This window comes from Lagopus muta, chromosome 8, assembly GCF_023343835.1.
Source record: "Lagopus muta isolate bLagMut1 chromosome 8, bLagMut1 primary, whole genome shotgun sequence".
NCBI classification, from domain to species: domain Eukaryota; kingdom Metazoa; phylum Chordata; class Aves; order Galliformes; family Phasianidae; genus Lagopus; species Lagopus muta.
Window position 1 is genome coordinate 6,768,172 of NC_064440.1, and position 27,874 is coordinate 6,796,045.

Below are 27,874 nucleotides of genomic sequence, written 5' to 3' on the forward strand. Positions count from 1 at the left end.
GGCACGTGCTTAACTTCCAGCACGTGAGTAGCCCTATTGAATTAAGGATGTAATCAAGTGATTTGCTGGATCAACGGCTGTATCCTTAATCCTTTTCACATATTGCTAAGCTCATTAAACTCTCTTTGATACCAAGCTGTGCAAGTTCCTTAAGAGAGACAGAGAATAAGTGTTATTTCCTTAGCTTAAATTTATCACCTCCAGCTTCTAGCAAGGGAACCTGGTGTTATAAGCCTGAGTTGCCCTTGGGTTTGCTCTGCAACAGTGGATGGGAACATACTCTACGTGTTGTGTGACTGCTGATACCCTGCCCAGCACAACAGCGTGGATATTCCAGAACAAATACCCACGTAACCAACCCAAATACCGAGTAGTACATCCCTGGCCTTCATTTCCTTTCTCTGACCTTTTTCCTGACAGTCATTTAGATAACAAAGTAAAGTAGGGAGGGAAAGCAAAACAATTGAGCGTTGCAAAGCTTGATGTTTTGTTCTGTCAAAAAAAACCTGCTGAAGTGTATGTGTAGTCTCATGCCTCAGCTTGGTACAGTGATACTTCTCGCAAAGTGATTCTCTAATGCTCTCTAAATTCTCTAAATTAGATGAGCTGGTATGTGACATTTGCATAGCAAATCGTCCTGGATGCCAGAATCTATGCATCTGCTAGAAAGATTTTTTACTCAAGTTAAACTTAATACAGCAATATATTTTTTTCCTTAAAACAGTGTAGTTATGTGACATCACAGGTGATGACACTGTAATTTTTCAGATGTGAGTTAACTGTGCTGCCCAAATCTTGCAAGCTGCAAACTTGCATGTGACAGAGCTCCAAGGAAGCTACAAAACATTTGTATTGCCCCTCAGTGTGATCTGTTGGGTACTGAAAAGTGTCAGCACCTTACTAAACTATATATATATTCCATCTGAAAAAGCGTGAGTGCTTTTGTTTTTTCTTTTCCAGAATTTGTGTTTTCACTGAACATGCCAAGTTATTTTAAATCATAGAGCCATACAATGGTTTGGGTTGGAAGGGACATTTAATATCACCTGGTTCCAACTCCCCCTGCTACAAGGGAGGGAAATCTCTCTACTCAGGGTTGCTCTCAAGCCATTCTCCGCCCAACCTGTATCTCTGCTTGGGATTGCCCCTACCCAGGTGCAGGACCTTGCCCTTGGCCTTGTTAAACTTCACCTCTCAAGCCTGTCTAGGTCTGGATAGCATTCCATCCCTCTATAACAAAGATTAAAAGAAAAAATCACAAAGTTGCTCTAAATCTCAAATCACTCTGTCCGTCCTGTTGACAAAACAGCAATACTGGCTTCCAGGCTCGAATTTGCAGAATTTGGCTTATTGGGAAAGCTGGTGACAGAAAAGAACAGAAACCTGGACTTAAGAAAAGTAGCCTTGCCTTGAGCAGATGGCTTGCTTGGGACATGGCTGGCACGTTAATGTGCCAGAGAAGCATAGGAGAAAGGGAGCACTTCCAATCACAGTATTTATATCAAATCAGAGCTGATTTTTTTTTTTTACAACACTTTTGCACACTGTCAGCTTTATGTACAACTGAGCTGCAGGTCTTCAAAGAGAAATGGAGTAATATTTCTGATTCGCCACAGGAAAAACCTGACATGAAGGCAGGAATCACACAATACGAGTGCATAGCTTTTTTTTTTTTTTTCAATTGTCTTCATTTCTTTGGCCATATTTTTCAGAAAATTGCTTCAGAATGAGTTTTTTATATTATCATGGCAGAATTATGCAGAATAAAACTGCTGATCTTATCTTTGCCTATGGGGCAAAGTGCACTGATGAATAAATCAGGAATATTGTTTAATATTACATTAAAAAGACATAAAGGTATTAATAATAATTTATACCATATTAAATGTAGTAAAAAATGTTAAGAAAAAAAAAAAGACAGCTTGTTTTAAAGGATTTGGTTCTGAGACCATAAGTATTTGCACAGCACCATTTTTCTGAACTGCAATGTGTGTTACAGAATGAGTTTACTTGCAGTGGCTCAGAAGCATCTTGCTGCCTAGTTCCCATTGTATGCTCTGAGTAAAACACAACCCACTTGATTAACAGGAGAGACCAACCTATGCTGACACCAGTTTCTGGTCTTAACATCACCAGTATAAAATCTGCATTAAGAAGCTCATGGCATTTCTCGAGGTTTATAGTACTTAATGTTTCTGCAAATAACATCTCAAAATATATCTGTCTACAACAGATTAAAATTTATGGGGCAAGCCTTGAGACTGATGCAAAACTGTACAACTCTCAGAGGATTTCAAGCAACACAGGCCTGTAACAAATAACGGCAAATGCATTGGCACAGGTCCCCAGGAGCAGGGACTTACTCTTGCTTTTTTCACAGATCTGTGCACTGTGACAACCTTTGGGGAACATCTCTCAGTCAGTCAGCCTTCAGTCCCTGGGGGCAGATCCTTTAGCAGGCACTGTTGTGATAGGACCAGGAAAAATGGTTTCAAACTAAAAGAGGAGAGATTTAGCTTGGATATAAGGTAGAAGGTTTTTATGACGAGGGTGGTGAGGCACTGGAATAGGTTGCCCAGACACGTGGTTGACACCCCGTCCTTGAAGGCACTCCAGGTCAGCCTGGACAAGGCTCTGAGCACCTGACTGAACTCTAGACAGCCCTGTTCATTGCAGGGGAGTTGAACCAGATGGCCTTTAAGGGTCCCTTCCAACTGAAACAGTTCTATGATTCTATGAAACACAAGCTGAAATCTTATGCCACCCTGCCAGTGGATTCCCCTCCACTGGGCAAAGGCACGGCCTGGCCTGTGCTGTGTTGCTGCCAGAGGTATGAGGAAGCCCTGTCTGGGACCACCTCCCATGGCAGAGCTCACAGGCCCTGTGGTAGCGTCCCTTGGGTGCTCTCCATCAGACAGAGTTAGGCTTTTGAGCACCACTGATCCACTTGCAGCTTGCCCTGGTGGGCTTGTGTACACAGGAATATTTTTCATTGATTGTACGTCTCAGATATTTCATTACTTTGTATGCTACTTTATACACAGTATTAAAAGTTTTATGAGATTACAAGAAATATTATATGACTGCCTGATAGTGTTACCCAGTCACTTAGAACAGTTTCAGTCCTGAAAAATGGAAATGTGTGTTTCTGTATAAATTATGGTCATTAAAATCAGCTAACATTTATCTTCAGCCTGAGAAGACATGATGATGTACTGTCCCTGGGGTAGCTGTCTCATATTCCTGATTATAAAGATAAATGCTTAAGAATACTCAGCAACTCTGCAATAAAAAAAACATATTTGCACACCAAATAAATAATAATAGTATCGAAACAACTCTTAATACAAATAGGAACCACACGGAGTGGTTTTGTGATCAGCCCAAAGCTTAAGATAAGTCCAAAAAAATTGGAATTATAACACCAGAACTTTTGTCTCCAGAAACTGAAGATGGATATTCTTTCCTGTATGTGCTTCAACCCTTGTTATTTTCTGAAGTCTGAGGTTTGAAACATATATATTTTTGTGAGCTATTTCAAGAGAGTTATGTTATTACTGATAGGTTTTCAGAATAATAGTGATGCTGTGTTGGTACCAATGTCATATGAATATATCATATTGTATCACGTGTTATTTTGTTGGTTCATTCTGAAATATTCTCCATGAAAAACACTGAATTTGCCTTTCTCCTGGAGATGAAGTGATATATTTCTGTTACTGACATATTTCACTGCTGATCATCGCTTTGCATTGAGTTTAAAGAACAGGCTTCAATTTTAAAAAGTCCAAATTGTTCATCTGATGATTATTATTTATCAGAAGTTCAGTCTAGAACAAATACAGTAACTTTCATAAAGCTGATACTGCAAGCTAAACTATCTGCAAAAGTTGAACTGGAAAATGATACAGGAGTTGAATTATAGTTTTATTTTCAAACAGACTACACGATATAATATTTTTTACGCTAGCCACAAAATAAATATTTGAGTCAAATATTCAGTAAATATTTAGTTCACTTTCATATATAGCCGAAGTAAACAAAATTCACACCAAAATAATGATGGCACCAAAACGATGATGAAATGTTATTTTTCTGTTTGGATCCAAGATATATATAATTCTGGGCTTAGAACATGAATTTGTATTTATACGTACCCTAATTTATTTGTACTAGTTGCATATCCTCACTGCTGTTTGTCTTCCCCATAGATAATCTCTGAAAACTGCATTGGGCTGCTACCCTACTCATTGGGAATGAATACAAATTTGATTTTAACCTAGATCTTTCATCACTGGGATTTGTGTGCGCGTGGAATGACACTCGGTCCAAAATGAAAACGGACCCCACAAGCTGACTGTTTTTTACTCAAACGTTTACAAATGCTTTGAACATTGAAGTAACCTTTTCACCTTTTTTCATTTAGGAGTATATGGACTCAAACAAATACATAGAGCATCTAGTGACTCAGCTAGAGGAACAACGCTGGAATTTATGGAGGCAAGTACTATATACAAACATATTTGTTTATGTAGTTCTGTTGGAAGAAATACTCCACTCCATAGTCCTTGATTTCAAACAAATGGTTGGATATTGAGTTTTTGCACTATTAATGTCTCTTCAGCAAATCTTACCTAAATGGAGCAACTCAGAAAGGCATCACACAGCAGTTCAACTTTGCTAATCAGAGCAGATAAATACATACACAATTTTCTCTATGTTCTGTTTTTGAAGCACTGGATGCTAACTGTACTTCAGTTTCCTTTAATTTGTCTGATTTTGTCAAATGTTGGGATATTCTTGAGTGTAAGCATTTTTTCCAAATAGCACATACAGTGTAGCCAAGAAAAAAAACCACAGTAGAACAGTAAGAGAATTTGAGAGTTTTGAAAATCAAATATACAAAGTTTTATAACTTTGCAGTACTCTTGATAGTCTAGAATTTTCTGTTTCTTTTATGTTCATGTTGCTTAGTGGAGGTTGTCCAGATTTAGCTGTGATCTAGCAAAGAAGCAATTTCCATATGCTGATGTAAAACTAGTGGGCATTTCTATTCTGTCCTACAGCAAATGTGGTAGCAGCACCAGCTGGAGTTTGTGTCAAAATTGGTGTTCCTCTGGTGGGATGGTTATAGGACCTCACAAAACTCTGTGCATGGGTCCAGTCTAACAAATGTTATTTATTCTCATGGATAGGTCATCAACTCTCTTGCAAAAAGGTGCTTACTTCATTGCAGGCACAGTTTCCTCTTTACAACTGCAATTTTATTATCCATTTTACTGCAGTAGTTTTGGTGCTTGTTAGGTAGGATAAACAGTTGTGTGCCTTTTACAATGTATTAAGTGCCATTCCAGCAGTTGGCACAGGTATTTTAGGTTCTCTGAGTATTTCTGCATCACTGTTCTCTGGCTGTTTCTCAGAGCTATTCTGAATTAAGATGGTAAAGAGAGCTGAGGAGTTACCTAAACTTCGTAAGTCTCTTTCCCTTTATGAACTGATTATTGCTTCATCATTTTTAAATTCAATCTTCCAGAATTTTAATTTGTATAGAGTTGTTATTATTATCACAACTGATACAAAAAGATCTATGACAGCACTTTGCAGTATGTCCTTGTACTTTGTATTTACTTATGAACTCAATATCTCATGATAAAATGCTCAGTATCTCGTATCTTTATAGTTTGTGCTAGATTTGTGCCTGGAATGATGTTTAATGCAGAGCACATGGAACAATAGCAGAGATGAAACAAATTCAACATTCTCGATCCAGAGAATGGATCGAGATTTGGCTTTTTTTTCTAAAGACATAGAGATGATGACAATTTCTATTAATATATAGTCAAATATAAATTAATCTTCATAGATTAATTTCATCTTTATAGATTAAAACCCAATTCAAGTTAGTTATGATCAAGGGAAGAAATAACGATCTGATTTTTCACTTGAATGCCTCTCATGTACAGAAAAAGTAGCCTTCCAAATGACAGTGCTACTCAGTATGCATCTCACAAACTTCCTGTCCTGTAGGATATAAAGTAGTATTACAGCATTTACAGCATTTGAGATATGAGTTTAGTCTTTTTCAAAGTAAATATTTGGAAGTTTGTGTAATTCATGCCTTTTTTTTTTTTTTTTTTTTTTTTTTTAGTATTAAAAATAACTGGTACTAAAATATAACTGTTTAAAATCTCAGTATGAGGGAAATTCTATTTGTGAGAATGAAGGTAATAATACTATATGTGAAACACGTTGTAGTGGTTAAATAGAAATTAAAAATAAGAAGTTGAAAGATGAAAATGTCTTTGAAAAGTAGCAGAGAACAAATTTATTTATTATGAATGGACATTCAGTTGTGGTCTGAAAATAAGGTGTTCATGGATTGGAAAAATCATGAGTGTAATTTATTTTTAATATTTGTATTTAATATTATTTTATGGGATGTTGGCAGAAAAAGTTAAGACTTACAGTGAGCCCTAGAAGGTAAGCCCTTCTGGTCTTTGCCAGTTGTCTTTGAACACTGTATTTCTCTCTTTTAAATCTATAATATGTTTCATGGTGAGGATTATGCTAATAGCTCCCACTAGGCAGGGGCAGGAAGGGGCTGTCTATAGCCAGACAGATGTCCCAATAAATCAGCATAGACCTCTTCTCAGACTTCATTATGCTTCTGATTTGTGACTACCACAGTTTTAACCTGGTGGGTCACTGGGCACTGAACCTCACACTGACCGATAACCCCTGCTTTACTCTAGGCGGGCTAATAAAAAGAGCAGACACAAATCCTGAACGCTGAGCTCCTCCAGTGTTCCTTACAGCCTGGGCAGATTTAAAGCACCCAGGCTGAGACCGAGCAGACTGAAGCCGATGTCATGGTGTGCATATCAATTTTACATTGCCTTTACATTTCCAATTGTAAAATGGGACCCTAAAAGATGTGGGGGCAAGAACTTCTTTTCAGAGAACTACTGTTTAGATATGGTAAAAGCATCTGCTGTTGGGCTTTTATTGCCGTAGTTGCAGCCCCCAGTGGGTTAGATCACGTTTTATTGCTATCTGCTAAAAGAGACCTTTGGCCCAGCCTCACAGATCCTGTCCTTATAGACCTTCACTAGGACACTAGTGGAAGTGTTTCACTATTATGTGGATATGAAGGTTTTCTTAATGGCTTTCCTTATGCTGAGGGTCCTACAGTAATTATTTGCAAATGAAGAATGATGAAAGAGGAAGCATACTTAACTGGTCAGTGGTTCCCCCATTTCTCTAGCTTGTTTGAACAAAGTAAACTCATTTGATGTGAGACAAATTCCACTTCCATCCATGTGAATCACCAAGGTTTATCATTGGAGTTACATTAATAATGTACATGTCAGTGTATCAGATTGAACCAGAGCATTGTGTTACTTTAGATTTCTCTGCCTTGTCTAGTCCGGAACTAACTTCAAATAGGACAGAAAAGGGTCAGTGGTGGGTAATTCCCCTGCAGTGGTATTTCTCACATACTCATCTAATGCTCTTTCTAATTCAGCTGACCTGCATTACTCTGTATAATTCTTAATAGCAGAATCAGATGAAGAAACAATGTGAGAGGCAGAAATTTGTTCATGCAGCCTTTGCTAATTGATCTTGACAGTAGATAATAATTTTTTATTCGTGACACTTAAACCAATGTCAGAAATTACTGGTTCTCTTAGCAGAAGAAAGGATTTAAGCTCAAGATGCATGTCACAATATGCAAGGGTCAGGTCCTGCTCTTAAGAACTTTCAAGGGAATTTTGCCACTAGTGCTACTGGAACCAGTTCCAAACCTTCAGTCTATGTTGATGAAAGCATTAGGATATACTGCATTTCAGACACGACAATCATAAAATAAATGAAGGATCAACAGCACTTTATTACCATAAAGAAAAACACGGAGGGGAAGAGCTACAAATTATCACCAACTTCATGTTTTAAAAACAGTTTTCTAAATAGATTTGCTCTGCTTTCATCTCCAGCATTAGCATGCTTCTATACTCCTGGGTTTCATGCCTGTATACTAAAGAGGTGCCAAGTATTAAACAGGTTGCTTTTGCTGTAATCACAAACTTCCATTGGGAGACCATAATTGCTAACAAGCAGCATAGCTCTGTGAGAATTCTTCATGGTGAGCACAGATTAAAATAACAACTGTGATTAGGTTTAAACTGCTTGACTAGAAAAGGACTAATCTTAGGGGAATAAGTTGCATGGCAAAGAAATGAAAAACCCTGTGTATAAAATTACAGTAATGAAGGCTGTGAAAAAATCAAATGCTACCCCAGCTAAATAAGGTCGTACTCTGCTCAAATATCTTTTTCTTGTCAGGAACTTAGCAACTTGACCAGAGTGGAAATAAGGTCAAACAACAGATCTTGAGGCCGCAACCCTATTTCAACCTGTTCTGGAAGCTTCTGAGCAGCAAAAGTTGCCTCTGGTCTGTGGTGTCACCCGAGTTAAAGACTGCATGCAGATCTTGCCAAATTGTTGTTGTAGCCCATGAGCAGCAGAGATTGGTTTGGTTTGTAAGAGGAGGTTTCCTTCCCCTTTGCCTCTTAGTTTTCAGTCCCCCATCCTGCCACGCCATCTTACCAGTGTTGGTAAACTAAGGAAAAAGGTGTTTTGTGCTATTAGCCATTAGCAGCTGCCTTTCCTCTTTGTTGGTTTTTGGTTATTTTTGTTGGGTTTTGATTTTCTTACATCCCTAGAACACAGGTGAATTCAGTATGATAACAGATTTGTAAAGTCCACCCAAACACTGACGTCCTTTCAGGAAATCCATAGTGGTGGGAGGTGAGGCTGGCAGGGACAGAGCACAATTCAGTCACCATGCTGCTCAGATGTTTTCAACTGTAATTACATTATCACATATTTGTTTCTCCAAAAGTTGAGCTTCTGAGACGTGTAGAAAAATATCACAATATATGGATAGCAAATACATAATGCTATTGAGCTGTCTAACAGATGTTGGCAATACTGCTTCAGATATGGACTGCTACCAAAGATGAGCATTTGAATATGCATATTAGGAGATGGCCAATTAATAACACATCCAATTTTTGGCCAAATGTGCCTTTCTTGAGATGAGTGTAAATTTGGATGGTTCACTGAGCAGTGCATGTGAGCTACCAGGCCACAAAAAGCACTGCCATTGTACTAGCTGTAAATGAAAGACTCACTTCTTTTGAATCCCTGGTACAAGGTCTGTGTCACCCCACGGTGCTCACCAATACTTTTCCATGATGGAACTAGATGAGAGTACTGTGAATAACTAATAGGTAGAAAAGCAGGCATTACACTTTTGGCCTTATACATAATGTTTTCTGCAGAATCCCACTAATTAGGCTTTTTTTTTTTTTTTTTGGTAGAGCATTTACTATGGTGACTTCAAATTAGACACAAATTGGTAAACTGTGGTATACAAAAAATAGGACTTGGGATGATTTGAGCATAGTGCATTTGTGAAAAGTATTAATTCTGGAGACTGCATCTCAGCCTGTTCTTAATCTGACAAAACTGCCATTAGCAGTGTGCATCAGTTTTGTATGAGTTGGAGGTGAAGTATCAAGCCTCCATTACCAAAGTCATTACAGAAAGGATTTGGAACCATTTGAATACAGAATCATCTTGATAGAAGCAAGTATCTGGCTATCTATGCTAAACTGCCCAAATTATAGAACTGCAGACAAAAGATGGAATAATGTTCTCCAAAAAGTATCCCAGTATGCTCATGTTTATGAAATGAAATAAATTAACCAAAGTTAAATTAAAAATGTTAATAACATTCTGTAATTAATTAGGGACCGGGATATTTTTGCACAGATGTACGCTTGTCTTAATAGCACAACTGCCTGAACCATGAATTGATTTGTTTCTCTTAAATTAAAAAATGGAAAGCCTGGAGCAAAATATATTCGTTAGATATATTTGGTAGAATAAGGATCACAAATGTTCCCTACTAAGTTGAAAGGAAAGAAAAACTCCAGCAGGGAAGTATGAAGAAGGTCTACTTGACATATGGATATTTGTTAAAAGCAAAACGCATGAACAGCCCAGAGTAAATTAGGTCCTCATTGATATGCTGGGAAATGAACTGTATAATCCTGGCACTGCTCTGTTTGTTTTACTTTCCTGTTAAAATGCGTAGATACACCTGTTCCTTTGGTGGCTACGTGGGGTTAGAAACAAGAACCACTTTGGGCTGATATTCCCCGCTGGCAGGTTTGCTCCTGAGCCCCAGCCTGGTGCAGGTGGTAGCGCTGTGCACATCGCAGGGACGGCCACGTGCTGGTGCCAAGCTGCAGCCCAGCTCTCAGTTATGAATCCAAATAACAGATCAAAACACCAGCCTGCTGGAAACAAATAGCAACTAGTTACTGTTGTTACTCAGAGTTTCTCCAGTTCAAGTTTAAAAATCACGTCTCTAAATGTAAGCATGTCTACAGGCTGCTTTTTATTATTTCATACTGAATACAGTCTTCTGATCCCACTAGTGGCTAGACAAAGCCATGCTTACCCATGTTGAATCTTATTTGACTCGTCAGATATTTCCAATGGCTTCACTGAAATTATTAACAGAGCAAGGAGTAATGTGTATGTGTGACAGTGATGTTGCCCTGAAGTGTTCCCTGTGACCCAACAGCAGTAGCACCCGCACACTGCAACTCTGTTTTCTCCATGGTAGAGGAAAATCCTTGGATTTACATCAAGGTACCAAAGTAGGAATTTGCACTGCCATAAAACCAGAATTTTTACAGGTATTTTAGAAATGAGTGCTGCGCGGATGCAGGCTGTGATTTGGGAACCTTGGCAAGAGGATCTTGCTGGGGGTCTGCGATGGGTGGGTGTACACAGGCACAGAAAAAATGGACAATTTATAAATCCATTACTTTTAAAGGAATGCCACATCACTGACCTCTTTCACTAATAAAGCAGCCAGAAAAGGACAGTGCTGATGGCAGCATTAGAAGAGGCCACTGGGAAAATGCACATGAAGTCATGCAAGCCAGGTTAGCAGCTTTCCTTGCAAATTAGTCCCACTTGTGCAAAAGGAAAGTTAAATAATCACATTTAGCATTTCTATTTCATTCGGTAATGCTTGACCATTCTTATTTCTTATAAATTACATTAAAGCAAGAATTTACAGCCCCATGTGAGAACAAGGCCTTATTGTTCTAGTCTCTACACAAAGTGAGAAGTGGTTTTCATCTCCTCAGCCCCAAGGATGAAACCAGGAATAACACAGCTTCCTTTTTACAAAGAAAAGTGAAGTGATTATACAAAGTAACGGAGCTTATAGGAGAGATCTGTGTCTAAACTGGGAGCTGAGCCGAGTTGTGTGTCCCAGTTTGGTATTAATAAGACTGCATTCCTCATGTCACAGCACTGCATGTAGTCAGCCTGCTCACTGCTATCTGGGGAATGAAGTTCCTACAGCACCGCCTGAATCTTTAAAAGGTTTTGCTTAAAACAGGTTCTGTGACAGCCCTGTCCTGTGCTCTGCAGCAGGAGAGTATTTTCCCGTATCTGTGGTTCCCAGCACGGTTAGGTGTGGAAGAAGAGCCACACTCTTGTCCTTGGCCCCGCTCCACAGTATGAAAGTCCATTGCAAGTGATCTTTGTCAGCAGATAGCATTTGCAAGGGCAGTAGGAGGGCTCTGCCCCATTCTCTTGAGACAGTTCATTGTAACATGTATTGATGCTTCTGTGCCGGCGCTAAGGATCTTTACTACAGACAAAACAATGGATGTCTCTCATCCAGCCAGGCCTTTTAAAGGATTAAAACTGCTTTAGTTGAGAGCAGGGCACCTGTGCAGCAGAAACAATCCTGTGACCTGTCTCTGCCCATTATTTAACAGGTGAAGTGTGTCCTGACCTCTCACTGCTCTCTTCCTGCTGTCCCCCCAGGCATGTGGGTGCTGCATGGCTCCATATGCTCTCAGAGCATTTTTGCAGAAATTCAGTTCTGTAGCTGCACACTCACCTGATCTCTTGTTTAGCTCTGGTGTTGACTGTAAGCAGGCAGGAAGAGCCTGGGGAAGTACCTTGCTACTTTCTGAAAGTCTTCTTGAATTCTGCAGGGTTTGGATGCTCTCCTGTTTGCAGACATTGCACATGACCCAGAGCATGCTTGCTTTCTTAGGTTAGCCAAGTACATTTTTCATTGCTTTATTCGTTAGTAACAGGGCACTGCTATGTCAGTAGTAACCAATACTCTGGGACAGGGCCCATTTGCACACTATTTTTTTTTCTAATCAGGAATTAATTCAAACATATTCTGCTGTAGGGAAAATATCATGCATTTACAGCATAAGCCTGTATAAACATTATTGTAATGGGTTCCGCTAGGGACAAGGTTTCATGTATAAGGCAGTATTCATTAGATATTAAAGACCTGAGCATATTTTTTTCCTACTTAAATCAGCATGGCTCAAAATTTGCAAACTCTTGCTTATGTAGCTATTCCCCTGAGATTTTGGAAGAAGAATAACAGCTTGCAAAATATAGTCCTCTTGGTTTTATTACCACCTGATTAGCTAGGCAGAGTCTAGAAAGTGTAACTTAAATAAGCACCAAAAGAAAAAAAAATTAGAAAACCAGATTAATCTCCAACAAAGCTTGGCAGTAAAGACACCAGCTTTGGCAGGATACTTAGTTTGCTGCAATTTATGTAGCACCTTTGAAAACAGTGCAGAAATAACCTGACCTGCCTCCCTGAATTGCCAGGACAGGTACATGCCTGTGCAGCCCAGTCCTGGAAGGGGCTTGTCTCTACTTTGAGGCTACTCCGAACTTCTCCCTTTAGGTGCATTCCTGATAATGCCATAATAAAACAAGCACTATTTTCTATTAATTTCAGTAGAAGCAGATTCTTAGTCCTCTACCAGGCAATCTGAGAGCCTCTTAAGCCCTCCAGAGCAGCACACATGTACAGTGTGGTTCCTGTTAGGCTTCCTGTATTTTTATGATCTTCCGTTCTTCCTGGCTGGGGAAGAGAGATCAAATGCAAACAAAGGACCCATCTTCCTGCAAGGCCCTGAGAGACAGCGATCCAGAAACTCTGATCAAAGCTGTAAGCACTCTGAATCTGTCTTCTCCTTTTCTCTAATAACATTACTACAAATGCAGAAGTGGCCAAGTGCTGCTCTGCAGCCACTGCTAGGCATGTCAGGAGTTCCTTCCACCTTTCTTTCTGCAGCATGGAAACGTGCAAATGGCAGCACTTGAACCTTTCTTCCATCATTCAAAACATACACAGAATTCCCATGTAGGATCTGAATTTTGAATTTTCACTGACATCAATAGAAAACTCAGACCATATCTGGCAGAGGCTGAAAGGAAAACTGTCTGTAAGTGCTGCCAGTTGTGCCATTTCTCAAATACGAGCATTGTAGTTGTAGTATCACTCCAAAGCAGTGGAGTGAGCAAAGTCATGAATGTTGTTTGAAGAGCAATGCATTGTCTGAAAAACATCTACGCTAGACAAAGTTACACAGGCCTAGGGGCAAGCAATAATGATTTGGAATGTGTACTTACTGCTGTGTATGAAACTCAGATATTTTTAATGAGATACAGAAAAACAGTATCTTGACTATGAGAAACATTAGCTCAATAAGCATAAAAAAACTTTAAAGTGTTAATTACAGCTTTAATTAATACTTTTTTTTTTTTTTTTAATTGGGAGGCCAATTCCATTGCTCTTGATTTCAGTAGATGTAAACTCACTCCTGAAAATAATGAAAGAACTGGAAATTTTTTTTTTCATTCCAGGAGCCCTGGCTAATCTAGCATACCTGTAAATTCATTCTAATAACCTAAAACATATGGATCTCACTAGGAATTTAAGCTGGTCCTTACATAAAAGCTTTCTATTCAATAATTTACATCTGACAGAAAGATGTGTTGACTGGACTAGAGCAGCACTGTAAGATTTGCTGTATCAGACAGGAAAGGACCAACAGTGATCCTCCCACATGGTGAATAGTGGCTGCAGTTTGGGTTCCCCAGAGTGCATTGGAAAGGGTGCACTGGAGCTGGGAGAGATCACTGCAGGTCAGAGAAGGGTACCCAGAAGCATGGGATGACAGCTCTCATTCATGGAACAATGAGAGCTCTCCTGCCTGAAAATGGGGTACCTTGGGCAGAGGAACAGCCCAAGTTCCTGAAAACAGGAGCTGTGTGGCACAGCAATGTCTGCTGGTTCCTTCAATGCAAGAAATATGCTGTATCAGATACAGCTAACAGGTGGCGTGTCAAACAAAAAAGATTTTTCATGCGATATATAATGAAGCTTGAGAGCATCTGCAATGGGATACTGCATATTATAAGGGTGTACGAGGGTTCAGCTGGAGTCTGGACAAAGTCATGGCAGATTACTGCTGAGTAGTACTGCACGCAGTGGGCTGGAAAGTCCTGAGCTCCCCAGTGGTCTCACCACAGAAAAGCACTTTATCCTTCCCTGGACACCCAGGTTTTGTGCTCTGCAGAGAAATGATGTGAGCTGCACAGCCCCTTCGGCCAGATCCAGTGCTGCCTCTGCCATCTCACCTATGTCTCAGAACATGCAGCCCCTGCAGCTCCCATCGCTGATTACAGAGGAATCAGAGCAGGCGATTTGGATTGATTGTGCAAGCAATACGTATTACAATGTGACTGCATTTTATTGGAATGTTGTTATTCCTACTTAAACAGAACATCAGCATATTTTAAACTCAGTAATTAAAATCAACTCTTGGGAGAGTTGCTGAAGGTGTTTCCCTGCACAACAAAGCAATTAAACACATCAACAGGCATTACTTCATTGCTGTGCGACTGCTACAGGATCCGGGCTTAAGCCATGACAACCTCATTCTAATGAAGAGTCAGAATCCATTTGTAGAACCCAAATCAAGGGGATTTAGGGACCTTTTGTCTACCATTCTGCCTGGTTCTCTTCTCACATTTCTTGCCAGCTTTCTTTCAGAGAGTGTTGTAGTATTTCAGAACTGAAGTCATAGCTAAATCATTCCTCCAGTACTTTTCTCACCTCTCGTTAGGTACAGCTCTAGCCTCCAGTCAGTGTCATGAGGAGCATGAACTCTGCATCCTATGTGTCCTACACTCTGTTCCATCCCATCAAGATTCTCCCTTCTTGTTTCTAAGACCCTGACCTTCTCCAGTTAAATGAGAGGATCCTACTTATGCTCTCTCTGTCCCTACACTTGGATTCTCTTAGGTGCAAAACGTCTACAAATTCCCCATCACATCCAAAAATAGAACCGGAGAATCATAGAATATCCCAATATCCCAATGGATCCCTAAAGATCACTGAGTCCAAAGCCTGAAATAACACTGATGCGATCGATCTGTCTGCTGGACCACGATGGCCACACAACACTTTGACCTCAGGCCGACGAGGCGGGCTCTCCAGAAGCAGTCCTTCCCAGCACAGCAGGATTTGCTAGGCATGCCAGCCGGCCGGACCCAACGGTGCGCGGCCCCGCGGTGCTCACTCAGCAGGCCGTGCCTCCTTCCCACGCTTCCGACGGCCCCGAGGCGGCACGGCCGCTCGGGGAGCGCAGCGGGCCGGGCTGCGCGGCGCTGCCCCCGGGGGATTTCGGCGGCGGTAAAACCTCGCGCGGGGCGGCCCCGGCCCGGGACGAGCCGCCGGCCCCGGCCCCGCCGCCGCAGACAATGGCCGCCCCCGCCCGACCCCCCCCCAACCCCCTCCCCGCCGTGGCGAGCCCCTGCTGCCGCCGCACGGTTGCCGGAGCCATTCAGTCGCGGCCGATCGCGGCGACCGCGGCAGACGGGCAGGATCTAACGGCCCGGTGCTCCGCGGCTGCCCGGGGCTGGGGCGGGCGGCTCGGGCGGAGCCCCCCCTCGCCCCCCGCGCGAAGTGCCGCCCCCGCATGCCGAGCGTCCCGCGGCCGCGGAGGGAGCGGGGCGCTCCGCAGCGCGACGAAGCGGAGGAGGCGCGCGGCGGCCGGCGGCGGGGGGCAGCCCGGGGGGGCGCGGCCCCGCTCCGCTCGTCGAGGCGGCGGCCGGCGCTGCGCTCCCCGGGCCCGGCGCGGGCCGCCCCCGGCCGCCGCAGCATGTCCCGCCGGGCAGCAGGTAAGGCGCCAGCCTCGTCCCGCCTCGCCTCCTTCACCTGCCCGCCGTGCCGCCGCCTCCCTTCCCCCGGCAGCCCCTCGCCTTCCCCGGGGCCGGCGCGGACGGGCGCGGCCTGCGGGCGGAGGCGGCCCCGGCCCCGGCACCTGCTCCCGCCCCGCTCCCCGCCCCGCCGGGCCCGGCGCCTGCTGCCCGCCGCGCTGGAGGCCCGGGACTCCCTCGTTCCCTGCCTTCTTCCCTGCCTTCTTCCCTGCCTTCTTCCGTGCCTCCTTCCCTGCCTCCCTGCCGCCTCCGCCCCGCTGCGCGTCAGCCCGCGGCGCAACGCGCTGCCTTCCCCTTGAGCTGCTGCGCTCGCGGTCGAGTCCTGTTGCGTCCTGAGGCGGCAGCATCCTAACAATCCTTGCTGTTGTCATTTTCACATGATAATAGTCAATTGTTATTTAATGTATTATTTAATGTTTGTGTAAAAATGTCTTCTCCGCATTGCATGAGCCGTGGACAAGTGGCTGGTTCCGACGGGAGAAGTTGAGCGGAACAGAGCTCAGTGCAGAGCACACAAAGCAATGCGATGTGGGATGTGCTGTGGGCCTGGGAGGCATCAGGCTGTTGGCTCAGCTGCTGGTCAGGCTGTTGGTCCGGCAGTTGGCTCAACTGCTGGCTCAGTTGGCTCTTAATAGGGTGCTGGAGTCGCTGTCCATCGTTTGAGGTGGGCTTACCCGAATGGCACCCGAACTAAGCTAGAATAAGCATGCGGTTTCCTCACAAGAAAAAAGTCAGAGCCTCATAAATAGCACAGCGTTGCTAGCTCTGTGTATTTAAGGTTCTTTTTCTCTGCAAACTTAAACTATTTTAGATTTGGAATCATAAATGCCTACTGCAAATTTCTGCTTGTCTTAAAAATGGCTGTTTTGGCTAAAACCCTTGTTTATCATCAGAAAAGTTTTAGCAAGTGAAGTACCATTAAATAGACAAGTGATTTACATCGGGAGGTCAGCTGTGTACATTACGGGGTTGCAGATAAGCTGTGTAAGTAAACAGAAGCGTGGGGCTCAGTTATTGTGCATGGCCAAAGAGATATCATGGGGCTGTTTCGCTAGTTAATAGCACAGGGCTGCGTGGGAACTGTTTGATCTGCAGGACTTTTGCTTGGCAGCGGTTTACTTAAGGTTATTACACTCTGTTTGGAGACTCGTGTTTGCCAGCCATTATTGCATTCTTAGCTCCAGGCTTCCCAGAGTTACAGGTTAGTAGGTCAATAAAAAATTGCACTGAAATGCTGGAATTGACAGGCTGGGTTTTTAAAATGCGGTTGGGGAATAACTGTGCAACAATCAGAACTCTGAGGAATTGGGTTTTTTTCCAATGTTTTTTGATGCCGGTTAATGGTGAACCAAAAATACTACTTTTGCCCTTGAACACTGGGAACGTTTTTCCATTTCTTGTTAACAGGGAAAACAAATAGTATAAGCCAAGTTCAGAGTGCTCTGTCAGGATGAAGTGACCAGCTTCCTACCCAGCCTCGCTGCCATCTGCCAGCGATCGGGGCAGTGGTGCCACTGGCAGTAGGTAGGCTTGCCAGTACAAGAGTATAAATGTCATCAGGTCCCTGCTGCTGCAGATTTATGTGTTCTTTTAAGTGTGTAAATGACTGTGCCACACAGGGAAATGGTATGAAAAAAGTATGTCATTAGATAGCAATTGCTTTAAAAGCACTTTAATAAAATCTAAAGTCTTCTAAGATGAAGCAGTTCCAGAACTTGGTTGCAGGACATGTTCTAGGAGCCCGGCTCTATTGTCTTACTGCCCAACTGCAGACCTGCAGCACGTGCCATGTCCCTGCTCTGCCAAACACTGGAAGCCCGCAGTGTGCACAGAGCAGCTCCATCCGTGCCATCCCATGCAATTTATGTGCTCAAAGTGAAGCATATGGCTGTCCTGCGCCTGGCTCAGTGTGCGCTGACAATTAGGGGTGGATCAGATGTTCAGAGCAGAGGAAAATGAGACAGATCACAACTTGTGGATGGTTTCAGCAGCTCACGTTCAGTTTGCTGATTGGAACTTTGTGTCCTTTAGCTCAGGACTACCTTCACTTGTACTTCATGTACTTTCAGTCTGCTCTCTTCTTGTTTTTCGAGTGCTTCCTCAGAAAATCATTCCTGCCTCCCTTTTTCTCATCTGTCTTTGCTGTTAATTGACGTAGCTTTTACTTACTGACATTACATTTACTTAGTGACAGGCGTTTGTGTTTAAGTAGGTATTTGGTGACTTTTTCTTTCTGAAGCAAAGATCCCCCCTTTCTGTCGTAGCTGTGTTGTGGTTACTTCTCCACTCCTGTGCCAAGTTGGGTTCCTTACAGCTCTTGCTGAGCGTTGCAGCTGTGCCACCATTGACTCTAACAGATAATCCCCTGCTCAGTGCCAGAGATGCTCAGCAGTAGAAGCCAGGTGTTGTGTATAAATCCACTTATCACACTGATTAGTTTTCCTTTTAAGACCCTGATTTTGGAACCAGTTAGCCACCTGCTTAACCTCAGGGTTGCAACATTGAAGTATAGGGGTGATTCTGGGTGTGAAACCAAATGTGTGTAGGTGTTTGCAGGATTAGGGCTCGCAAAGATACGCTGCACTAAAAGGTGGAAGGTTTTAAAGAAGGCCTCTTCTGCTTTGCTCCTCGAGAATTATGGTAGGTAATTGTGATTAGTTTGGCTATTTAGTTAAAATGCAGTCACGTTGTGTGATAGAGCTGGCTTCGTTCTGGTGTTTAAGAGGCATGAATTTTGTTTCTGCTTTCGGTTTGTGTGTCCGCCAAGGTTTGGGGTCACTTCTTCCACCTGTGCTGCACTGTGTGAAGCTGGCATTGTCAGAATGCTGATGTGGAATTGGCACTGCTCAGAAATCAGACAGTGGAGATGCAATAGCGCTTGTATGGAAAGTCAGTAATAGCACTTGTATGGAAAGTCAGCCAGGAGCCTGGTGAGTTTGAGGTTTGTGTTTCTATTATAAAGAAGGTCTGGTGGGATTACTGCAGCAAAATACTGTTTATTGTTTCTAGCTCTTTGATATTTAGCTCTCATTTAAATTGGGTAATGGAAACTCCTAGACCAAAGAATTAGATAGAATTAGAATATTAGATAATGGATACAGGCCTAAGCTGATGTGGATAGAATTAAAAAAAAATGATCAGGCAAATTCTTTTTTCTTCTTTTTTTTGTTTTTAATATATTTTTAATGTATTCAGATGATTCAAACATAAAGAGAAAGACTGGGTATTCTGCCAGCAAGACTTGATATGCAAAATTCTTCTAAAAGCCAGAGACACTGGAATTCTCTACTTCTTTGGGAACTGATTTTTCTTCTATTCTTCTCCCTTGAAATGAAAATGGGAAGTTGTATAGTTTTTGGTTTAGTTTTTCAGAAAGAGTGAAGTTTTACAATACAGAAACTAATGGCTTATAAAGGGGAGTCAAATACTTCTTCCTCTCTTGCTGTGCTGTATGCACAGACAATTCACATCTGAAACATAAATTATTCCTCAGAATAATCAAAATGCAAGTAAGGGGGGTAGAAACAAGATATGGAAAAAAGTTTGAAACAAATTCTTCACTGCTGCTGTATACTGTAAAAGAACAAAAAGAAGCACTCTCTTTTTCCCCGTCTCTCATCTTAGTACCTTCCTTAAGTCTGTACTGTTCTGACTGTTCTGAGCCAACCATTTACCAGTTGCTTTCCATGTACATCTTTCTTCCATCTTCTAGTAACTTTCCTTGCACTGTGTAGAACTCCCTTTAAATAGACTCTTGGCTCCTGTTGGTATGTGTTGTTCAAAATAGATAATGCAGCTGTTCTCTCATTGCATTCACTCAAATCCTTAAGGCTTCTCAGTGCCAAGGTTTGCCCATGTTGTTGCTCTAACCTACTTCAGGAAGCTAAGATCTTTGTCTCATTGTGCTAACAAGAAGGTTACCTGTGTACCAGTTCTTACTGTAATTTTTTTTTGTTGTTGTTCTGAAGATGCTTCAAGACTTCAGAATGATAATTCTGATTTTCTTTGCTATAATTTTTCCCTCTTTCTCTCTCTTTTTTTGTATTGATTGCCTGCATACCTCATCTCTGCCCTCTGTGTTCACCTGTGTTCCAGCATATGTTGCAAGACTGGGATATAGAAGCCAGATTTCACTTTGTAGGGTGACGACCCCACTAACTTGCTACAGCTTGAAGGATGGCTGCATCACTAGTGAGTAACTGTGTGCCATGCAGTAAGCAGAGAATGTAGGCCAAGGCAGTGTTTATAGAGTCATCTTCCTGTTGACTTTAGGTCATGTCCAGAGCTACCAGTTGAGCCATACTCAACATGTGGTACCTCTTGGCTTTCCCTTGCATTGGCAATAAAGTAGTTCCTGGTGGCTGCTGGAAGTAAGATTGAGTCATAATCACTCCAATGGTTGTTAATGGGAATCGTACCTAACAGCTTTTGAACAATTTACATTGTTTCTGTTTTTTGGATGCTCCAGCTGTCATCCAGGAGCACAGTTTCTTCAGAAGGAAAGCTACAGGCTCACCAGTGATGTGGCTTTATGTCTTGATGCGAGGCAAGCTTTCACCTAAGAGGGCATTAAATTACCAGTGAAAATGCATATAGTGGATTAAAATAAGATAGTAAGAACATGTGCTCTAAAAAACAAAGTCAGAGAGATAAACTGCACTGTATAAGGAAAAATAAGGAGAACTTGGTCAGCGAGGAGCTGATTTCTTTTGAAATCCAAATTTCATTCACAAGGTCCTGACTGTAACAAATCAAGGAATGCTTACACCAGAACTGCTGAGGCTGTCACTGCCTGCCATTGTATCTTATGGCCCAGTATTAAACTTCTGGATAACAGGAGACTGCAGACCTGGTGTATACTACCTTGTAAGCATGAACTCTGTCTCTGAGAACCAGACAGGACTAAAATATCCCAAGACATCCCACTTCGGACTCCCTGGGAGGAGCAAGGCAGGTCTTGTGAATGGAAGAAAGGATTGGGAGTTCAGATGACGTGCTTCATGATGGCATCTTGGCAGGTGAGGAGGAATAAAATGGCTCTGCTGTATCTTGATTTACTGCCTCTTGGAGGAAAGTGATGAAATTGTAGCTGGAAAGAGAACAGCAGATTTGGAGAAATTAATTAAAGGTAGAAAATACTTAGTTGCAGAGAGATGTTCTATTCAATTTGAGAAGTGGTACTAGAAAAGTGAGAATCTAAGGAATAAAAAGATTGTAGTGGAACAGTCTGTCAGGGCTGGAGATCTGTGGTACGGATGTTATGATCAGTGGGGAAAGGTTCTCCTTCACTGTGACACATGCTGTTGGAGATCCCAGAACAACTTGTAAACCTGGGGGAAAGCAAATGTGTTATTAAAAGATTTTTAGGATCTTTTATTTTACTGACATTTCTCTGGAATGGAGATATTTCTATAAAAGAAAAGGTCCATTTTTTCATAACTAGTGAAATTATTTTTGGTAAAGGCTTGTTGTGTCACTCGTCACTGTAGCATTAATGCACGTAAAACAGGATGACTGTGCTCTCTGGAGGATTTACTTTGCAGAGTAGTGGAGAGATACTTGGGTGTTTATTGTGCATTTTGTTGGGTGCTTGTGGATTTGTGCTAGAGTGAAGTCTGGGTAGGCTGGGATCTATCAGTATGTGAGCTTCTCTCTCCCTTGGCAAGGAAAAGCTTTTCTAAGAGAGATATTTATAGCAATGCTTAGATAAATATTATTAGAGTCTGGATTAATCTCCTTAACATCTTCAGTCAGCAGTGGTGTAGCTGTGATAGGCTTAAAGATGGTAAGGTTCTCAGTCATGGGTGTCTCTTAAGAGATTAACATGGAGAAAGAAGTCAAGCTTTTGGCACATAAGCCCTATTGTCTGTCTGTTTAGTTCTGTTAATCTCTTTTTTATGATGCCAGCACAGACTAAGTATTTTTGAGTGAGATCCAAGTTAGTTGAAGTGTACCTGGTTTGTCTAGTAGTGGTTGGAGCAAGCCTCAGTGTGAAGCACGTAATAAATAGTTCTACTGCATTTGCTGCAGTCTTACACTGGTAAATCAATTTGAAGATAGTAGTTGAATTGGTAAGAATTATTGTTAGATCTACGTACAACCCACAGTTCCAGTCAGACGTGCTCACTGATAGTTCCAAGGGGATCGAAACATGGCATGTTTCTCCTCCCTCTTCTTCCCTAAATTAATACTTCTAATTTACAGCTCCAGTGCCACAGGACAAAATCACTGCTCTGCAGTTGGGGTCTGCACCTTTTTCCCATTCAGATCTGTACCAAATCTCTGTCTGCCTTCAGAAAAGCTTGGTTTTTTTTCCCCTTCTTTCTTGCAATTTTTACCAAATATCCCATTGGTGTAGGAGTGCCGTTCCTGCCGCGTGGTTGCTGTTACCACATGACCTCTGACTCATTTCTGTCTTACCTTTTGAGGGATCATCTATCAGCATTCATAGAAAATGATGATTTTGCTCAGAATATATTAGAAATCACAGCTTTTGTTCAGCAAGCTACAGGAGATAAATCCTTTCCAAAAGGGTAGGTGTCTCAGCTGATACAATGTGACAGAGTTAAATCAGATTAGAGATTTCTTCTTTGGCTGCCAGTATCTACCTGAAGATAAGACAAAATTGCTTATATCATAATAATTAATAAAATATTCTATGTAAGAGACTGAATAACCTGTGCAGTGATATTTTAGGTATCTGTCTAGTTTTACACACTCTACAGCTTCTTTGTAACAGATTCGTGTAATTATTATCAATGTGAGCACAGTTTGTAGAGTCTGTGTTATCTGACTCAGGAATGTTACTATAGTGTCATACCAGCTTTGCTCCTAATAAAATCGGTGAATATTTTCTTTTAGCTACAATGCTGCGAAGTTGTGAAGGTTGACAATTGAGACTGGTGCCACTGGCTATCCCAGTGACAGTAGCATTTGATTTTTGTATGTTGTGCTGGGATGAAGGCCAGTTGGCCTCTAAAGATAGTTTCCATGGCTACAGTCCTACTAAGAAAGAAACTGTTGTCACAGCATTTTTCCTTTGGACCTTTATGGGCTTTATGCAAGCTGTCAAGTCAATTAATTTTCATCAGATGTATTGGTTATTAGCTGTTGAAAGCAGGGGGGCATGGGAGGATATATGTGATGGAAGAAAGCATTAAACTAAGTAAAACATCAAGAGATTTCTTTATGTACGTGATATGGACATGTTTCAGATTTACAAAATCCCATTACTGCAGCATCTGATAGGCCAAAATGCAATCTATGCTCAAAAGACAAGATCCTGAAATTGCTCAACTTTATTTCTGAGAATAAGCAAGCCTGTCACTGACTTTCACCGTTGCTTTGTGTTGGATGTTGTGATTTTTTTTTTTATTATTATTTTTTTTTAATACCTTTTAAAAATGAAATGAAAAAGAAAACCCTGCCTGTCAGGAAAGCTCACCAAAGTTGGTTTGAAATAAGGACTGTCTTTTGTGCTGCTTATATAGATGTGCATGAAAAGAGCAGTAAATGCTATGGCAGTATGTTGTACAAAAATAAGCTTTGAGCAGAAGATTGTTTCAAGAAGCAAGCAGGGTGAAGCCATGGTTTTTACTCTGCAGTGGAGCTGTGGCACACTGCTGGGACTGATGCTAGGGGATGATTACTGTTGCCAGCCTGAACCCCGTGTTTCTGGGGTAGAAGTATCTAAGTACTCAGACTGCAATATTTGAGCAGTTTGCCTAATTTTATGACACCTGTTCTCATGCTTTCTGTATGATGTGCTGGGCTGGCTGTGTATTCTTCCTGTAGTTCTGGGTCTGGCTGCTGTCCCCATGTTCCCCAGCAGTCTCTGCTCTCTTTTACCTGCTCACAAATTTGCTTGCCTGCTCTCACTCCCCAGGCTTTTCCTCTCCTCTTCTGCCTAGGGACAGTTCACAACAGTGAGTCAATTGCTTTCACCATAAGCAGTGACTTCAGAGTCAAACTGATCTGCAGGGGAGAGCCATTGCTGATGCGTGGACATTAAAACTGATGAAAACTTGTTGGTTTCAGCAATGTAAAATCACCAGTGGGGGAAAAAAAAATTAGGGTGCTCTGGGGAAGCAGGAAAAGAGAGGAGATGGATGAAATACAGGCACAGAGGAATGGAAGCTGGGGTATGGCTGAGGAGGGGAGGGCAAGGCCCTGCAGGTTGGTGTCCCTGTTGTGCAAGGCTCGGCCAGCAAACTCCTGGGAAAATCATCTGTCCATGCAGGAGGGAACAGATCTATAACCCCCAAATGAAAGTGTGATGGTGGCTGGAGATGGAGGAAGAGATGTATAAACAGAACATGCAAAGGGTCAGTGGGGCCATTGCTTCTGGGACAGTGAGAGCATTTCCTTTCCAACCGTGGCATTTGGCCCAGCCCTGCTGGCTCCAGCTCCACGACTGTCTGCCCTTTAAAGATCTGGCTGTAGTGTTTTGCTGCTTGGCATAGTGGGCATGATTTCCTAGGGTACTCGTTACACCTTTCCTCAGTAATACCTTGGCACTATGAGGCGTTTGTGTGAATTCACTTGGAACCATTCTCCTTGTGCAAAGAAAAGTGATGGTGTTTTGTTGAATGTTTTGTTAACAACATGGCAGCAACCATGAAAAAATACCACTATTTTTTTAAAGGAAACTTCTGGTGATCTGTATATAGAGGAAAATGGGAATTATGGAATGCTTATCTTGAAAGTAGTTTTCCACATCTGTCATTTACAATTCTGAAAGATTGAAAGCTCTGGATTTCTTAAGTGAAGCTGCAGTTCCTATAGATGGGTACAGAAACGCTGTCTGTAAAGGGCTGCAGTTTTTCATGATGTTTCACAGTGTGGTACTGGGGAAGATACCTGCTGAATGTGACCTTGTGTATTATGAGAGTTTCTCTCTTCCTGTATCTGAGATGTGAAAAAATGCATGTATAGGCTAACCAGAATTACCTGAAGCTTACTAAGCAGCTGTACAACCGTGCTACTGGGCCATTGTGTCAATGCAGGGTGAGAACCTTGCCAGAAGGCAGTATAAGGCACTGATGGAGAGCCGTAGCCGCACAAGGCCTTCACCGTTGGCTGTGCATTCTCACTGCCTGTGCATAAAGGGGTAAATATGGATGTTGTGTGCAGAACAAAATCCCAGTGTGTCACATCCAGGTGAGATTAGGTAATAGCTTTCACTTTGAATTGTGGAAACTGTTTTTATGGGATGTCCAGCAATGAACACGTACAGGTTTTATAGTAAGAAATAATATGCAATCTAAAACCATATGGTTTTCTTCTGCTTCACTAAAAAAATTTCTTCGCTTGTCTTTTGGACAGCTTCCTAATGACAGAAAACTAATTAAGACAGTATCTTGTGAAGAAAAATATGTCAACATAGAAGCAATCTGGGTGTATCGAAAGGATAGCTTTTGTGGCATGATCAAACAGGAGAAACTATTCTGTTCTGATCTGGGGGCTTTAAGAAAGGAAAGCAAATACATACATCCCCTAGGTATTGATCCACCGAGTTTGGAAAAGCTCTGAACACCCATATATACAAAGAACACGGATGACATATTCTGTACTTACATACTTCTATACTTTCACTATTTTTTTTAATGCTCTTGTAAAATACTGTAAAGATCCACTGATAAAACTTCTTGATCAACCCTGGGTATCAAGAGAAATTTCTTTCTCCCAGAAATTTGCCAGCTATTGGTGGTGTTGGATGTCCAAGCAGATGCTTATTGCAGCCTCATGCTGATCTTCTGAATGCAAGGTAAATGCTTGCCTTTGGTATAAGCAGCAAATATTCAAAATGTCCACGCATGTATTTTCTGTCAGCTGTCTTGATCTCATATAAAGTAAAGGCATGAGTATGTAAGGGTGTGGAACTTATCATCTGTAAAGTTGATCACTGGTTTCATAAGTGACTGTTTGTCTTTATTACGTGAGTGCTTTAAGTGTAGTGATAGTTTTACAATCCCTAACACCAAATTAACTTGAATTCAAGATTAGGCTCACTTAGTTAATTAGCAAATGCCCTTTACTGGATTTATTTGTCAGTACAGCTTTTGCCTGGGGGATTAAATTCTGAAATAATCAATACCTTGATTTCAGGCTGACTTTTTCCTGATTCTGTAAATGAGGTAATACTTGTGGTAGTGTTATGTGACCACCGTATATGGTTTTGATTTTGCTTCGTACCCAAGGTGATGTATTTGGCTGGAGGTGATGACTGTAATAAGTCATTTCAGACCACAATTTATTACTCAGCCTCATAGATAAAATACTGGAATCTTTCTGCTGTGGAAAAAATGGTGAGGAGCTCTATTCAAACATCCAAATTACTATTCAAAATTACTTTCCAAGTGTTATTTTGAGTTGAAACTGGAGAGAGAAAGATTAGTCTAAGCATTTGGTTGACATTTGAACATCTGAAAATGTTCCCATGTTACTGCTTCAGACAGTTGGTAATTTAAGTCTTTATTAGTTTACATTTAATATTTGTTTGGAAATGCCTGGATGCTAACACATCATAATCATGATTCACCCTTATCTCTTATGTTATTTATTTTGTTTGCTGAAACTAAACTTCTGTAGAAGTTCATGCTGTGTGAGCTTTGGGAAGCTGGCCTATTCACAGAGCAGATCTTGTTGATTTCCTTGGGGAAAACTGTTTAAGATTCCCCAAGGAGATTTAATTTCTCTGGGATTTTGTGGAGGTGTTTGGTTCCCTGGTTCAGGTTTTAAGCAAAAAAAAAAAAAAGAGTGTTTTTTTTCCCAAACGTTTAATTTTAAATGATATAGGAGTACATATTCTCATAGTTTCAGCCATGTCATAAGTAATTAGAAAAGCTTAAAATTGCAGTTCTACCCCAACTTCATTGAGCTGACCTAGCTGAAAGGATAGAGTGCCCAAGCGTATCAGATAAAGATTTTTCAATCAGCATTAAGAGGCCAGTTTTAAAAAATTCAGTATTGAAGCAAGTCCTGCTCACACAGAACTTGGAGAAGCAGTGTGGGTAGCACAAGTGGGTCCTGTGCCAGGCACTGCTCAGTCCTTGCATCATCCCCAGACAATCCCAGGCTGTGATTTGGCTGCATGTGACTTTAAATGGCTCTGTAAATATACACAAAAGGACTTTCATTGCTCCGCTGGTACTTCTGATGTGCTCTGGTTTTCATTTTCCCTGTCACTAAGTGTTACATTGGCAAAACTGTCGCTGAGAACTTGGTTTCTCTATCTTCGCTTGAACATGTTTGAAAGCATTTTGCATATATTACCATATGCTGCATCCATTATTTAAAGTGACAACTGTAATTTCTGTATTAAAATTAGCCTGAGTGTGTGCCAGCCCCTGTTTGATCCAATGCAAATACTGCCCTTTGAGGAGCTCTGCACAGTCTGGGCGAGAGTCCCTGTAGATCCGATCCTTTTAAAAGCCAGTCTTTTCTTCTCCTCTTTTAGGTCTACTGAGACAGTGAAGCTTGAGTTTGAGGTTCCAGTTAATCATCTAATTTGTCAAAACACATAATCAGCCAGAGGCCAGTGGCTTTGACTTTATCTCATCTTCTTTTGTGGACAGAATGATAGAAGAAACAATTATATCATTAGGATGTAACTGAGTTTATTGCTGTAAGACTGCAGGAATATGAATTCATGAGTTGAGTTACAAGTTTGGTTACTTCAAAGTGATTTTCAGCATGCAATTTTTTCTCTCTCTGCCATGCTGAGATG

At 41.7% G+C, this 27,874-nt stretch overlaps 1 protein-coding gene across 14 annotated transcripts in view; it reads left to right on the forward strand.

The window, feature by feature from the left end:
- The window catches only part of NCKAP5 (NCK associated protein 5), a 362,852-nt gene that overhangs the window by 133,028 nt on the left and 201,950 nt on the right, over positions 1-27,874 (forward strand). For 11 of the 14 annotated variants that reach the window (XR_007378680.1, XM_048953741.1, XM_048953742.1 and 8 more), the window contains one exon: positions 4,427-4,504. Coding sequence is in view for 11 of the 14 variants with exons in the window: in XM_048953741.1 (XP_048809698.1) it covers positions 4,427-4,504 (78 nt within the window). In the remaining 3 variants the exon portion in view is untranslated. Of the gene's footprint in view, positions 1-4,426; positions 4,505-16,038; positions 16,108-18,612; positions 18,787-18,913; positions 19,077-27,874 lie in introns of those variants that run through there. The other 3 variants (XM_048953746.1, XM_048953749.1, XM_048953748.1) reach the window with 3 other exon arrangements.